Source organism: Berghia stephanieae, chromosome 10 (assembly GCF_034508935.2).
Source record: "Berghia stephanieae isolate SIO BIC M18660-M18661 chromosome 10, UCSD_Bste_1.3, whole genome shotgun sequence".
Classification (NCBI taxonomy): Eukaryota; Metazoa; Mollusca; class Gastropoda; order Nudibranchia; family Aeolidiidae; genus Berghia; species Berghia stephanieae.
In genome coordinates this window covers 20,835,572-20,852,683 of record NC_088369.1, presented here as the reverse complement: position 1 = coordinate 20,852,683, position 17,112 = coordinate 20,835,572, and the positions used below count along the sequence as shown (strand labels likewise).

Sequence of the window (17,112 nt, the reverse complement as noted above, 5' to 3'; positions counted from 1 at the left end):
TTTCAACAACTTCAATAGCTTATAGTTTATACAAGTTATTTTCGATTTTACATTGTCATATGGTATTTTTTTTTTCGTTCAAAAGATAATACACGCTATTTAAGATATGTATTATGTGCTATCATTAAATAACCCTTATTCAGCTTAAACAAAGTAAGAAAAGACAATAATACTGGTTATGATATATATGCTGATAATAACGATAATAATAATAATAATAATAATAATAATAATAATAATAATAATAATAATAATAATAATAATAATAAAATATAATAATAATAATAATAACATAATAATAGAATTGATAACGTAATAATAATAACAATAATAGAGTCTAATAATAATGATAATGATATAATAATAATAACAATATAATAATAATATATTAATAATAATAATAATAATAATAATAATAATAATAATAATAATAATAATAATAATAATAATAATAATAATAATAATAATAATAATAATAATATAATAATATAATAATAATAATAATAATATAATAATAATAATAATAATAATAATAATAATAATAATAATAATAATAATAATAAAATAATAATAATAACAATGATAATAATAATGATAATATAATAATAATAATAATAATAATAATAATAATAATAATAATAATAATAATAATAATAATAATAATAATAATAATAATAATAATAATAATAATAATATAAGCCAATTGTGCAATCGCAACTAATTTTTATCATGGTAAACTATAATGCAATATTTAATAGCAATGCCCAATTCCCCCCCCCCCCCCACTTTCTCACACAAATACACACACACACATACACAGACACAAATATATATATATATATATATATATATATATATATATATATATATATATATATACATATATATATATATATATATATATAAATATATATATTTTATATATATTATATATATATATATATATATATATATATATATATATATATATATATATATATACATATCATCTCATATTATTTATAATATACCACATCTTAGTCTCAGAACTGTAAATATTTTTAAAAATTGAAACAAACAAACAACCGCATTATTCCCTCTATCATCAATTATAATAAGATTTCCTTGCCGTGGAAACCACAATTATACTTGTAAATGTTTCTTGTGTTTTATCTGTATCTTTAAGCAAAGTCTGCCTAAATCAGCTTGCTATCGACTGTCTCTTCATTTCAAAAATTTGATAAATTCAAACATACTTGGTCTATTCTTCTATTTTTCCGGCAGACAATTTTTTCTATCATGTGTAATCAGAGTCCCATTACATTTTGACTAGCCCTCGTACGTTAATATAATTACAGTTTAAGAAGATAAGATGATATAGTCACTGTTATTGACATTCATTTGAGTTCGAGAGTCTCTTTAAGTTGCCTCCCTTTTGTTTCCGGAAGGAGCATGATAATTCCAGAACACGAGATAGCGAGGCCAGCCATGATGATATAGCAGATGAAAAAAGAATCTGGATCATTTGGAATAAGATAAGGGGCCGCTACTCCTCCCAGGCGAAGTAAAACGTTCATCCAGCTTGTCCCAAGTCCTCGGACAACAGTGGGGTAAAGTTCTACCGTGTATGTCAACATTACTCCCCAAAACCCACCAATGGTAGACCTTGCAACAATGGCCATTATCAAAACTCCTGTAGTTTTGGCATAACCCGAGGCTAGTTGATGGAAGAAGGCTGCTGTCAATAAACACACTCCAGAAATTCCAGAAAATGCAATGCCTGAAGGTTTTCGTCCAATCACATTTGGAAGAATCATGAATATTGGGGAGAACAAGATATCAAGAGCATTCATGATAATAAGATTTATGTAAAAGTTTCCGCTTAGCGCTTTGACGCCGAAACCCAATGCGAAAAAAATTAAACTCATCGTGAAATTTGGCAAAATTAAAAGCAAAGTATATTTTCTGTACGCTGGTTTAAACAAATCAAAAATACTGGAGCGTGCTTCAACCTGTAGTACAATCGCGTTTTCATTCATTGCCTCATTTTTGACGGTTTCTGATTCATGTGTAGAATTTACGGATCCACTGGTATCACTTATTGGCAAATCTTTAGAACCTTTTGACCCCCCTTCGGAATTTTTTACAAACTTTTCCCCCTCTCTGTTGCAGTTAATTATAGATTCGATGTGTTTCATGGGTGGCAAAACTTTACCATTTAGTTTTGACATTTTCTTTATAACCTTATCGAACTTTGAGGTTTTATGCTTTACTTCAAGCCAGCGAAGACTTTCAGGTAGCCAGAAGACAGGAACGATGCTGATTCCAACGACAACTGCTCCAACAATACGAATATGACGCCAATCCTTCAGTAACATGCAAACTACAGCAAAAACAATGGTATTAAGAGTAAAAGTTGGTACAGTAGAACTAGGATTTCTCCATTTTGTGGTGACAAATTCAACAGTGTAAACATAATGTAAGATAAGAAAACTAGACAGAGACAAACCTATGAAAAATTGCATAACTGCAAACATCTCCCAGGAAGTGACAAATATAGAAATCACACTGATGACGAATGTCATTGCCAAAGTGGAGTAGATGGTCATTTTTCTTCCTATAGCGTCTCCTAAATACCCAACAAATGTTGCTCCAAAGGCGATCCCTGCATACTGTAATGATATGATAAGAGAAGTAATCCAGGCTTTTCCACATACCAGACCCCACTCTGTGACGATTGTAGATGTACCAGGTCTGAATTCTATGTGTTGACAGGAGTCAAAAAGTGTGCAATTGCCTGTGATAAATTCTGCAGAAGAATTTGTGATCAATTTTCCATTTGTCTCTATGATTGTTATAGAATCATGGCTGTATATTGATGTAGAATTTTCTGGGACATTAGTGGTAACGTTTGAGTCCAAGCATCGCCAACCTGGGTTGTAGTTTCCAAAAGCCATGAACATCTGACTGAAGACATTGCCCAAGAAGCCCAGGACCAACACTGCTAGAAATACAAGGACTTGAAAAGGTCCACATCCCACGACATGCTGTATGATGTACTCTGATTTACCTGGAGGGAGAAAGTTTCAGAATGAGAACAGTCATTACTCATTTTTACAGGGTTACCGCGTGATGTTCTAGAGATCTCATTTAGCAAAATACTATAGAGATTGTATCTCAAGTTTAAATCTCTCAGCGCCAAGAGGTGCATAAGGCCTGGTAATGTGTATAGATTATATTTAAAAGTGATAATTGACATAATAAAAAAATAAATACAAAAAAATCATTAGGTCCTTTCTCTTCTTGGGAAAACCTGGATTTTTCTATGGTATAAAAAAAATGTTATACGGCATTATAACAATGAAAAAGATTAAGAAAAAGAAGAAGAAGAAGTTTGAAGTCCGATCAAATTTCTTTGGAATGTGGTGTCCCACAGGGTTAAGTTCTTGGACATATGCATTTTGTTCTCTACATACATCCACTTTCAGAGGTTACCAGGGGCTTGTCTTACCACCAATAATATGCTGATCACACCCAGTTGTTTGGATCTGAATGTACCAAAAACGTTTAAAATGTTATAAGTACATGTAAAAAATGAGTACTGGGTATAAGGGATTGGATTGTTGGAGCAGACTGAGGTTGAATGACGACAAAACGGAGGTGATGTATGTAGGGGACATATTTTGGAACGAGAAGAAATTGAAAGTAGGAGAGATGTCAAAAGACAATAGACAATAGACAAGATCAAAAATCTTCGAGCATTCTTATATTCAAAACTGTCGATAGACCACCACGTTAAGACAATGATCCAATCATTGATGTCTCATTTTTAAATGGATCTATTCGACAGTTTCTTTCTGAAGATGTCACCAAGAAACTTGTCATTTCTCTTCGTGTTTTCAAAGCTGGATTACTGTAATATTCTGTTGTTTGGTATCTCGGAAAATAAGCTCAATCGGCTGCAGACGGTCTAAAATAATGTTGCAAGATTGGTCTTTCGGAGGGGGAGGTTTGACTCCACCACACCTCTCCATCGAAGATTACACTGGCTGCCTGTTGGGAAAAGCGTCAAATTCAAAGCATGTGTCCTAGTTTATCGTTGTCTTGAAAACACTGCCCCTGCCTATCTCACAGAACTCCTCGAGAAAAATTCGACAACCCGATCTTTATGCTCCTCTAATGACAACACCCTTTGGCTATCCCACGCATTCGTACAAAAGCGGGAACAATGTCCTATTTTGGTCCGTCTGTATGGAACATCATTCCACATAGCATTCGAGAATCCAAATCTTTGTCTGTGTTCAAGAAATCCTTGAAAACATTTCTATTTTAATGTCATGTACTTTCTACATTATTACTATTATTATTATTATTATTATTATTATTATTATTATTATATTATTATTATTATTATTATTATTATTATTATTATTATTATTATTATTATTATTATTATTTTTATTATTATTATTTATTATTATTATTATTATTATTATTATTATTATTATTAGTAGTAGTAGTAGTAGTAGTAGTAGTAGTAGTAGTAGTAGTAGTAGTAGTAGTAGTAGTAGTAGTAGTATAGCAATAAGATTATCATTAATAATAATGACTTAAGGCCTTTCGCATCCTAATCATCTAATCGGGACGCCTCCTTCCACTGTTCACGATCTTTTGCTGTGAATGCTAAGTTCATAAGGTCTTCCTTTGATATTCATTCTTTGTTATTTTGAATGCGTTTTAGGTCTCTATTGAGGACAGTATGAATTGACGTGGGTGATCTACCTTGATATTTCTTATGTCCAGATGGGGTGAAAAACGTAGAAATAGTTATAACTGGAATAGATATGTCTGCAGCCTTCGATACTATCAATCGCCAATCCGTGTTAAATATTATGAAAGGAATAGTTATGGAAGATGAAGTTAGATTAATCAGATTCCTTAAAATTGAAACCTGGATGACGACCAATATAATCGGTGCCTCAGAGAATAAATCATTCCTTGGCAACACCGGTACACCACAAGGAAACAGCCTAAGTCCTGTTTTATTTATCATTTACCTATAAAATGCTTTAAAAGATGTGCGTAAATCTGTACCTTCGGCCCAATCACGTTTGAAAACATGGAAATTGCATATGCAGACGACATTGACTTTGTTAGCCTGAAACAAGTCAGTGTAAATGACATCCAAAGAGCCTTACAAAATCACCAACTGTACGTTAATACTGACAAAACAGATGTAACATTACTATCAAGGAAGAAAGATGGATGGAGAGCCACAAAAATAGTAGGATCATTAATAGGAGACAAGGAAGATGTAGAAAGAAGAAAAGGTTTATCGACAGCTGCACTAAACAAATTATCACATATATGGACTAGAAAAGATAAAATAAAAATAAACACTAAAGTCAAGTTATACACAACCCTTGTGAAATCCGTGCTTATACACAACTGCGGAACATGGGCACTGACTGGAACCGAAGAGCAAAGATAAGACAGATTCCATTGAAAACAACTGACAAGAATCCTGAATATACAATACCCCACAAGAATAAGCAATAAAACACTGTATGAAAAATGCAATGAAAGACCCTTATCCATTCAAATCCTGGATGCAAGAGGACGGCTTCCTGGGCATATACTCAGAAGAGATGAAAAAAATACCTGCTATTAAAGCCATGAATAATAATAATAATGATGAAGATAATAATAATAATAATAATAATAATAATAATAATAATAATAATAATAATAATAATAATAATAATAATAATAATAATAATAGTAATAATGATAATAATAATAATAATAATAATAATAATAATAATAATAATAATAATAATAATAATAATAATAATAATAATAATAATAATAATAATAATATATAATAATAAGCAAAATATTCATAATAGTAATAGAAAAGAAAAAAGTAATAATAGTAATAATAATAATGATGATGATGACGATGATGATGATGATGATGATGATGATGATGATGATGATGATGATGATGATGATGATTGATAGATAGATACGTAGATAGCTATGATGATGATGATGATCACAATGATGATATTGATTGTTATAGTCTCTTGTTCGGTGGTTGTCCAACAATTGTAAGTAGATATCGAAGAGTGTTTTAGAGTGATGTCTAAAATACATAACAAAAGAACATTGAGTTTTACAATAGTTATTAAAATGTGTTCATTTTAACAATGAGTGATTGGTTGATAGGTGAATGAATAATTACAGAATGTAAACACATTGAAAATATTCATGAATAAGGCAAATAATAAAATGAAATGAGTGAATAATAAGAACAATAAGAAGAAGAAGGAGAAGAAGAAGAAGAAGAAGAAGAAGAAGAAGAAGAAGAAGAAGAAGAAGAAGAAGAAGAAGAAGAAGAAGAAGAAGAAGAAGAAGAAAAAGAAGAAGAAATTTACACCAATGGATCAGCAAACAAAGCGAGAGATAGATAGATAGATAGATAGATAGATAGATAGATAGATAGATAGATAGATAGATAGATAGAGTTAGAGAGAGAGAGATAGATAGATAGATAGATAGATAGATAGATAGATAGGTAGATGGACAGATAGATAGATAGATAGACATATAGATAGACAAATAGATACGCAGATAGATAGAGAGATAGATAGATAGATGGATAGATAGATAGGTAAACAGATAGATAGAAAAATAGATGGATAGATAGATAGATAGATAGATAGATAGATAGATAGATAGATAGATAGATAGATAGATAGATAGATAGATAGATAGATAGATACGTCTAGATATATAGGTAGGTAGGTAGGTAGATAGATAGATAGGTATGTAGATAGATACATAGATAGATAGATAGATAGATAGATAGATAGATAGATAGATAGATAGATAGATAGATAGATAGATAGATAGATAGATAGATAGATAGAGCAAGAAAGCGAGTGAGCGAGATAGAGAGAGAGGAGAGAGAGAGGGAGAGAGAGAGGGAGAGAGAGAGAGAGAGAGAGAGAGAGAGAGAGAGAGAGAGAGAGAGAGAGAGAGAGAGAGAGAGAGAGAGAGAGAGAGAGAGGCGATAAAACAAAACAGAGTTAATAAATTAATTCTTACTTGTGCAAAGAACATTCGTGCCATCATCCGTTGCCATCTTGAAACAAAGACTTCGAATTAAAAATGTCGTTGATCAGGATTCCAAGGAGATATCAGGGACTTTGTGTTAACCTTTTCAAAGCGGGGTTCGAATTTACTCTAATCTGACTTCATGTCTATTCAGTCCTTTTGAATGCCGAGTTGCTCGTGACGGATCCTCACATCCTGAAAGGCGTGATTATCGTCAAGGAAATGGAACATGTACGTTTTATTATTATTATTATTATTATTATTATTATTATTATTATTATTATTATTATTATTATTATTATTATTATTATTATTATTATTATTATTATCATCAACTTCGAGATGCATCGCAATAATGACTTTTTAGGAATGTAAAATTGAATACGATTAGATAATTATATTATATTTGAATTAATTTCAATGTTTTGCATGTTGTTGTGGCAAGGGAATGATTGAAGAGCAATTGTTATTTAATGACCCTTTTAATTGTTAATCAATTCCATTGTATTAAATTCCAATGCCAGATGTTGTTGGGACGGTGGGTTGGCTTAATCTGTCGTTTCATGCCACCATAACATCCTTTTATTCTTTTTGTTTTAAAAAAAATTGTGTTAGCATTAGTTGTCGTTTATGCTCACGCACACCTACATACATACACACAAATTGCATGCATATCTTTTTGTTAAATTATTAATTTTTTGGGGTGTCAAATGTAAGGGAGAGCGGGCGGTATTAGGATGGAAGTTTTAAGACACCCTTCGCAGTTTTAATGGGGTAATTTTGGAGTACCTACTATGTAAAGGGGGATTTTATATTGAAGTTGTTAGGAAAATGAGTACGTTTTACTGAGGTTGGTGGAAACGAGGTTATTAATGTAGTGAATGATTAGTGGCGTATAACGCAGTGGCTATTTTTAAAGTCCCGTAAAGATGATTGCGGGAGCTATTTTTACAGTCCCGTAAAGATGGTTGTCGGAGCTATTTTTACAGTCCCGTAAAGATGGTTGCCGGAGCTATTTTTACAGTCCCATAACGATGGTTGTCGGAGCTATTTTTACAGTCTCGTAAAGATGGTTGTCGGAGCTATTTTTACAGTCCCATAAAGATGGTTGTCGGAGCTATTTATTACAGCCCCGTAAAGATGGTTGTCGGAGCTATTTTACAGTCCCGTAAAGATGGATGTCGGAGCTATTTTTACAGTCCCGTAAAGATGGTTTTCGGAGCTATTTTTACAGTGCCGTAAAGATGGTTGTCGGAGCTATTTTTACAGTCCCATAAAGATGGTTGTCGGAGCTATTTTTACAGTCCTGTAAAGATGGTTGTCGGAGTTATTTTTACAGTCCCGTAAAGACGGTTCTCATGGCTCTTTTTACGACGTTGATACAGTTCTTCTCACAGTTATCAGCATAGTTATAGATGTATGTAAACTTGTCTTTTTGCAGTATTCACAAAACTTCACATATTATTAGAATTTCTCCCATATTTAGATGTACAGATCTAGAGGCTGTGAATGAAATCAAAATCAATCTTATTTAACATATTTAGATCTAAAGCTAAAGTTAACAAACAATTAATGTAAAGACAATTTTCTTAGCGATTTTTACGATACTGTCATTTTTATTACATATAGCTTGTGTTTTGTCATACGATATGTTTACAGTGGGACACGCTAGGACTGTTTTGTCCCGTCCCAATAGGTGCGTTAGGTTTTTCTTTATCATATATATTACAGATTTGGGTCAGGACTGCCCTGGGACAGTCCTGTCCTAGTGCGGTGCCCCCCTTAAAAGCTAGTCTTTTGTTTATACTTTACCAGTATTAACCAGTCAGGAAGGACTAGCAATTTATACAATCTTAAAAGACGCTACATTCAGGGTGCAGTATTTTCATGTGACAGTGGGTTCGAATCCCCTTTCAGACAACCAATTGGACACATTTTGATCATTTTAGATCCCCCCCCCCACCCCACCATATTGTGGACAAATGACTACCCCCCCCCCACCATATTGTGGAAAAATGACTACCCCCCCCCCCCCATGTGGATGTCCATGGTAAAAATGCACATTGCGAAACACCCCATGCTTAAATATGTTCTCTGAATAAAAAATAATAATAAAGTCAGTAATGATGTTGATTCTCTACCATGGGCAGTTATGATCCGAAAGAATAGAGGTGCCCAGAAATGATTCTCATCAGGGCGCCGAGGTGGAGAGGGCATTTTGCTTTGGTCCCACCATCGCGTTGCTTCTTCTCCTTTACCGATTGACCCAGCGATTGTTCGGACCAGACAAGGGTGGTCGCTGTATTGCTCCTCCCTTCCCAGTTAGGAGGTGGTTTCATTGTTCCCCGCCAAAGCGGTGCTCACCTTGTGGTCAGACCCCTCTGCCTAGGCTTTGAGGTGCCACTAGGGAAAGAGATAGATTGAGAAAAAGAGATAGGAAAAAGAGAAGAGAAGAGAAGAGAGAGAGAGAGAGAGAGAGAGAGAGAGAGAGAGAGAGAGAGAGAGAAAGAGATTGGGAAAGAATGAAAGAAAGTGAGAGGGAGAGAGAAAAAGAGAGAAAGAATGAAAGAAAAAGTGAGAGAGAGAGAAAAAAAAACAAAGAAAGAATGTATAAAGAAAGAAAGAAAGAAAGAGAAAGAAAGAGGGAGAGAGAGAAAGAGAGAAAGAAAGAGAGGGGGGGGGCAAAGAAAAGAGAGAGAGGGGAGGGTAGTAGAGAGATAGGGAAAGAGATTGGGAAAGAATGAAAGAGAGAGGGAGGGAGAGAGAAAAAGAAAAGAGAGATAGAGAAAGAAAGAAAGGGATAGAGAAAGAATGAAAGAACGTGTGTGTGTGAGAAACAAAGAAAGAATGTAGAGAAAGAGAGAGAGAGAGAGAGAGAGAGAGAGAGAGAGAGAGAGAGAGAGAGAGAGAAGCTGAACGAAGCGAGTGAAGGCTTTAGAGCTAATGGCGTCTGCTCAGCTTATCTGTTACTAATTTATAAATCTGTTACCGCAACAGAAGAGCATCAGTGCCGTGAAAAATAGCCACAAGAACCATCTTTACGGGACTGTAAAAATAGCCCCGACAACCATCTTTACGGGACTGTAAAAATAGCCCCGTGTACCATCTTTACGGCACTGTAAAAATAACCCTGAGTACCATCTTTACGGGACTGTAAAAATAGCCTCGAGAACCATCTTTACGGGACTGTAAAAATAGCCACTGCGTATATAAAATCCCCTTGCTCCCTAAGGAGTCCAAGGGTTGCCATCCTATTTCCTGCTCTCCAGCTGAGCATCAAGCGCTGCTTTATCTATATTGCACGTGGTCTTTTCCTATGCAGCTTTTGTTATCGGGGTTAGACTATTCGTTAAGTTGCGTTAAGGATTAGTGGGTTTGTTTGTTTTTGTTTGTTTTGTTTTGTTTTTTGTTTTTTTTTTGTTTTGGGGGGGGGGGATATTGGATATTGTTTTCTTTCATTCTTCATCTCAATCTTACATAGCAACAATTAATTTGGCTAATTGAAGGTAATTCTATCATCCGTTGACTCTAATGATTATTTACAAAATCTGCTAGGTCATTATGACCTGTCATGTGACGTTGGGAATCGCCCTCTTGTCGCCTTGTTGCCAGATTCATTTGCACGCACCTACTGACTTTATTAACCTGACCGATTTTGCTCGTTGATGATTCAAAAGATTCGTCTCGATCTACGTTAGAGTGCCCAAATTCAAGGATTCTTTTTAACTTTATTTCTGAAATAAGTGGAAAATCAAAATCAAATTTATTACCATCAAATATCCCATTATGTGACTTACCAAAATCTTTTGCACAGTGTTTTGATGAAAAAGTATTGAAAATTAGAACTGAGCTTGATTCGGGTCAGGGTGACATCGCCATTGAGTGTGAGGTCATGCCTTTTGAAGGCCCGACTTTCCACAAATTTTGGGAGGTCAGCTCTTCGGAACTCAGAGATGTCATAGTGTCATCTGCACCCAAATCATGCGCTATTGATCCTATAAACACACGACTTTTCATGAAATGTTTAGATTCAACCATTGATTATGTAACTTTGATTATTAATGAATCGTTATCTTCCGGATCTGTGCCTGATTTTTATAAATCATCATTTGTAACCCCTTTAATTAAAAAACCAAATTTAGACCCTGACAATTTGAAAAATTACGGTCCTGTATCCAATCTTTCCTTCATCTCTAAGATTCTCGAAAAAAAAAATTGTCTTGAAACAACTGAAAGACCACCTTTTGGCAAATAAACTGATCGAAAAATACCAATCTGCAAACAGGGAAAAACACTGTACAGAGACGGCGCTTTTGAAAATTGTTAACGACGTGTTGCTATCGTGTGACAATGGCGAAGTGTCAATTCTTGCACTGCTCGACTTGTCAGCTGCGTTTGACACTATCGACCACTCAATTTTAATCCAGAGCCTTTCTAATATATATATATATATATATATATATATATATATATATATATATATATATATATATATATATATAAACAGTCAGACCCCTTAACACTAAAGACTAAAGTTTGGAGTTCCTCAGGGCTCGGTACTCGGTCCTGTACTTTACGTCCTGTATACAATGCCACTTGGGCGAGTCATTCCTGCACATGGTGTGAATTACCATATGTATGCCGACGATACGCAATTGTACAAATCCGCTGTGCCATCGGGTATAAATACAGCTTCATCTGATATTGTCCAATGCTGCTCGTATATTTGGCGTTGGATGCAGGACCATAAATTAAAACTTAATCAAGACAAAACGGAGATCATGCTTTGCGGCACTACGACAGATATTGAAAAGACAATATTACCATCAATACTTGTTGGTGATTGTCAAATCAGTATATCATCCAAAGCGAAAAACCTTGGTATCTTGCTCGACGACTGTTTCAGCATGGAACATCAAATAAACCAGATGATCAAAACCATAAATTTTCAATTAAAGAGAATCCATCGGATGAAACAATACATTCCTCTCCATTTGCTGAAGACAGTCGTTTGTGCATTGATACTGTCACGTCTTAATTACTGTAACTCGCTGCTTGCTGGTCTGCCTTACATAAAACTCGAAAAACTACAAAATGTTCAGATAGAGCAGCAAGGCTTGTCCTAGGTATTGGTCGCAGTGACTCGATGGGTGTCAAGGCGATGTTGAGGGAATTGCACTGGCTACCAATTAAAGCTCATATTGAATTTGAATACAAAATTGCTCTACTTTGTTTTGATACCATCAATTCACGAAGCCCTGCCTCTATTCAAGACGTGATTGTCCCCTACAACCCCACTCGAAATCTCAGGTCCTCAAAATTGTATCACCTTCAAATTCCAAAAACTAATCTTAAACGTTTTGGCGATGGATCATTCAGTAAAGTAGGCCCTATCACTTGGAATTCACTTCCACTGTCAGTCAGACTTGAAAGCAGCGGTGATAAATTCAAAAATAAACTGAAAACCTATCTCTTTGGGAAGTATTTAAATTAGATTATGCCAAGAATTATTGCAAAGCGCATACGTTCGTGCGTTTGTGTGCGTGTGTGTGTATGTGTGTGTGTGTGTGTGTGTGTGCACACTCGTGTATACATTCAGTTAAGTGTGTGTATGCATGTGTATTGTATGTTTATATATGTTATGTGAAGCCCTTCGAAGCTTCGGCACAAGCGCTATATAAATGTACATTTATTATTATTATTATTTATTATTTATTTCCCACAAATATTGCGGGTTCTCCACTAATTTAAATATTTATTCTTTAACGTTAAATTTTTATCTTCAAGCTCAGAGTTACTGGCAAATCTAAACCTTAAAAAACCTTAATTTTCTACAGACTGATTTACGAATAATTTGCAATTTTTTTTTTATTTAAGCGTTATTATATTACCAATTTACTAAAATCATAACAAAGAGAATCTGCTTGTCTGTAATACTCAGTCCTTAACTTGCGCCTTGGCTTCCTTTGATTCTTCATAATTCTAGCACATCCGCAACAAAAAGGATGACGTAATTTCAAATCTCTCTTGACACTATTTAGAAATGATAAACTCATCCCCAACAAAAAAAAAAAGGGAACGTAAATTTAAATCTCTCACGATATTACCAAGTAATAATAATCTATCTATTCTTTCCTTTTTTGGTTGGGGTCACTATTGTTTCGTTAATTTCCAATTATTAAGCACAAAATTATCGGCAAATCTAAAAATTATTAAACTATCTTTTGCAGATTGATGTACGAGTAGCTTGCCCACTATTCTTCAATTAAGAGTAATTTTATTACCCGTTGACTCAAAAATTTTTTGCTTCGATCTTTGTTTTTTTTTCCACAATGCAGTAGTACAAGAATTCAAACAGATGAGTGCCTGTTCTTAATAGCCTTTATTTCTCGGGAAATACTTCGATCTTTCCATTCATTTAACTAAACATTGCATTTGATTATTGATGATTGATGATATGCGTAACCTTCGAAGTTTACTGTCTGTTAGAATTTGATGAGACGTCATCACCTAACTGAACTTAGAGGCAGCGAAAATACGTGCCAAATTTAAGTAATTGTTACAAATAAATAATATTAGAGTGAGAAAATGTTTGCCGACTTGACATGTGATGAACTGATCTAGATACGCATCGTCTGCGATTAAAACCTTTTTGCCACTTTTGAAGTTTCCAGTGTTTGTATTTTAGTTTTAGTCTCGGGTTTCGTGTTTGATTTAAATCCTCTTGAGATATCTGAGATTACATGTGTTTAAAATAATCGACGATCGCTAATACGAGGGTGAGTCTAAAAGTAATGGGAAAAATCTCCTACTGAGTTTATTTCTTTATCACGTAATGTCATATTTGGCTCAATTACACTATACTCTTTGACTTTGAGACAAAAGTAAAAAGTTTTAATGTAGTCATATTTTGACAAAGTTATGGAAGTTCAAAATAGCTGCTCCCATGGATGTCTGTCAGCGACAGAAAGCTGTCATTGAATTTCATATTTTCGAGGAAGAAACCTCCAGTAACAGTTTTCAACGGATTGGTAAATTCTATAAAAGTCCGGCATTTTGTAAAGGTAGTGTTTTATGTGGGTTGAACCTGAGTCGAAGAGATAATCATTGGAATGGCGACATCCCTTTTCCCCAAAGACCAAAAACTTCAAAACCGTGTTTTGGGACATTAGAGGCGTTATCCTCTTTAATTTCCGAACACAGAGAGCCACTGTAACTCTGGATGGTTCAAATACACGTTGAATCAAGAATTTGTCGAGTTAGAACGGCTTTGGAGATGGAACGAGTATTGTTTCTTCATGATAATGCCCTTCCGTAACCAAGTGCCATGAAAAAGGAGGTAATCGCATCATTTTGATGGACAACGCTGTCTCATCATCCTCATTAATTCACTAGTCATGACACTTTCCGACGTTCATCTTTTTTGGTCCACTGAAGGTGACAATGATGGAACGTCGCTTTGAAGATCATGGAGAAGCTAGGCAGTGAAAAATGAGCATAAAGTTGAGTCAACTAGTTTTACGAGGACCGGATACATGATCTTACAAAAAGGTGGATTTTGGTTATTGAAAGAGGCGGTGACTATGTTGTGAAGTAGCATTCTACTCGGCTAATGCCAAGCTTTAATTTGGGGTATAATGCATGGTATTGATTCAATTTTTTGTATAGAAATAAGCAGACTCCCATTACATTTGACTCGCCCTCGTATGGTAATATAATTACAATTTAAGAAGATTATATGATTTAGTCACTGTTATTGAGGTTCATTTAACTTCGAGTCTCTTTAAGTTGCCTCCCTTTTGTTTCCGGAAGTAGCATAGTAATTCCAGAACACGAGAAAGCGAGGCCAGCCATGATGATATAGCAGACAAAAAAAGAATCTGGATCATTTGGAATAAGATAAGGGGCCGCTACTCCTCCCAGACGAAGTAAAAAGTTCATCCAGCTTGTACCAAGTCCTCGGACAACAGTGGGGTAAAGCTCTACCGTGTACGTCAACATTACTCCCCAAAACCCACCAATGGTAGACCTTGCAATGATAGCCATTATCAAAACTCCTGTAGTTTTGGCATAACCCGAGGCTAGTTTATGGAAGAAGGCTGCTGTCAATAAACACACTCCAGAAATTCCAGAAAATGCAATGCTTGAAGGTTTTCGTCCAATCACATTTGGAAGAATCATGGATATTGGGGAGAACAAGATATCAAAAGCATTCATGACAATAAGATTTATGTAAAAGTCACCGCTTAGCGCTTTGACGCCGAAGCCCAATGCGAAAAAAAAATTAAACTCATCTTGAAATTGGGCAAAATTAAAAGCAAAGTATATTTTTTGTACGGGGTTTAAACAAATCAAAAATACTGGAGCGTGCTTCATCCCGTAGTAGACTCGTGTTTTCATTTATTGACTCATCTTTGCCCTTTTCTGATTCATGTGTAGAATTTACAGATCCACTGGTATCATTTATTGACAAATCTTTAGAACCTTTTGACCCCTCTTTAGAATTTTTCACAACCTTTTCCCCCTCTCTGCTGCAGTTAATTATAGATTCGATGTGTTCCATGGGTGGCAAAACTTTACCATTTAGTTTTGACATTTTCTTTATAACCTTCTCAAACTTTGAGGTTTTATACTTTACTTCAAGCCAGCGAAGACTTTCAGGTAGCCAGAAGACAGGAAGGATGCTGATTCCAACGACAACTGCTCCAACTATACGAATATGACGCCAATCCTTCAGTAACATGCAAACCATAGCAAAGACAATGGTCATAATAGTAAAATTTGGTACATTAGAAATAGGACTTCTCCATTTTTGGTGACAAATTCAACTATGTAAACAAAATGTAATATTACAAATCCAGACAGAGACAAGCCTATGAAAAATTGCATAATTGCAAACATCTCCCGGGAAGTGGCGAATATGGAAACTACACTGATGACGCATGTCATTGCGAAAGTGGAGTAGATGGTCATTTTTCTTCCTATAGCGTCTCCTAAATACCCAACAAATGTTGCCCCAACGGCCATCCCTGCATACTGTAATGATATGATAAGGGAAGCAATCCAGGCTTTTCCACATACGAGACCCCACTCTGTGACGATTGTAGATGTGCCAGCCCTGAATTCTATGTGTTGAGAGGAGTCAAAAAGTGTGCAATTGCCTGTGATAAATTCTGCAGAAGAATTTGTGTTCAACTTTCCATTAGTCTCTATGATTGTAATGGAATCATGGCTGTATTTTGATGTAGAATTTTCTGGGACATTAGTGGTAACGTTTGAGTCCAAGCATCGCCAACCTGGGTTGTAGTTTCCAAACGCCATGAACATCTGACTGAAGGCACTGGCCAAGAAGCCCAGGACGAAAACTGCTATGAATACAAGGACTTGAAAAGGTCCACATCCGACGACATGCTGTATGATGTACTCTGATTTACCTGAAAGTTAAGGAGAGATTTCAGAACGAGAAAAGTCATTACTCATTATTACAGGGTTACCGCGTGATGTTCTAGAGATCTCATTTAGCAAAATACTATATACACTTTACCTTAAGCATACATCGCTCAGCGCCAAGACGCGCAAAAGGCCTGATAATGTGTATAGGTTTTATTTTAATGTGATACATGACATAATAAAAGAAAATAAATACAAAAAATCATTAGGTCCTTTTTATCATCTTTTTGTTTTCTTGGGAATCCTGGATTTTTCTATGGCATAAAAAGAAAATGTTATACGGCTTTATAAAAATGAAAAAGAAGAAGAAGAAGAAGAAGAAGAAGAAGAAGAAGAAGAAGAAGAAGAAGAAGAAGAAGAAATAGTAGATGTAAATAGTTTGAAGTCCGATCAAATTCCTTTGGAGCATGCTGTCCCACAGGGTTCAGTTCTTGGACCCGTGCTTTTTGTTCTCTACATACATCCACTTTCAAAGGTTACCAGGGGCTAGTCTTACCACTAATAATATGCTGATCACACCCAGTTGTTTGGATCTGAATGTACCAAAAACGTTTAAAATGT

The 17,112-nt window shown here is 34.8% G+C and overlaps 1 protein-coding gene across 1 annotated transcript; it reads right to left on the bottom strand.

The window, feature by feature from the left end:
- Positions 1–1,049: 1,049 nt before the first annotated feature.
- On the bottom strand, positions 1,050–7,177 carry LOC144956003 (solute carrier family 22 member 15-like). The gene is made up of 2 exons (XM_078886272.1): positions 7,093–7,177; positions 1,050–3,049 (listed from the first exon to the last, which is right to left on the bottom strand). Exons 1-2 carry the CDS (start codon positions 7,127–7,129, stop codon positions 1,377–1,379), a joined length of 1,710 nt encoding a protein of 569 aa, XP_078742398.1. The 5' UTR covers positions 7,130–7,177; the 3' UTR covers positions 1,050–1,376.
- Positions 7,178–17,112: the final 9,935 nt, after the last annotated feature.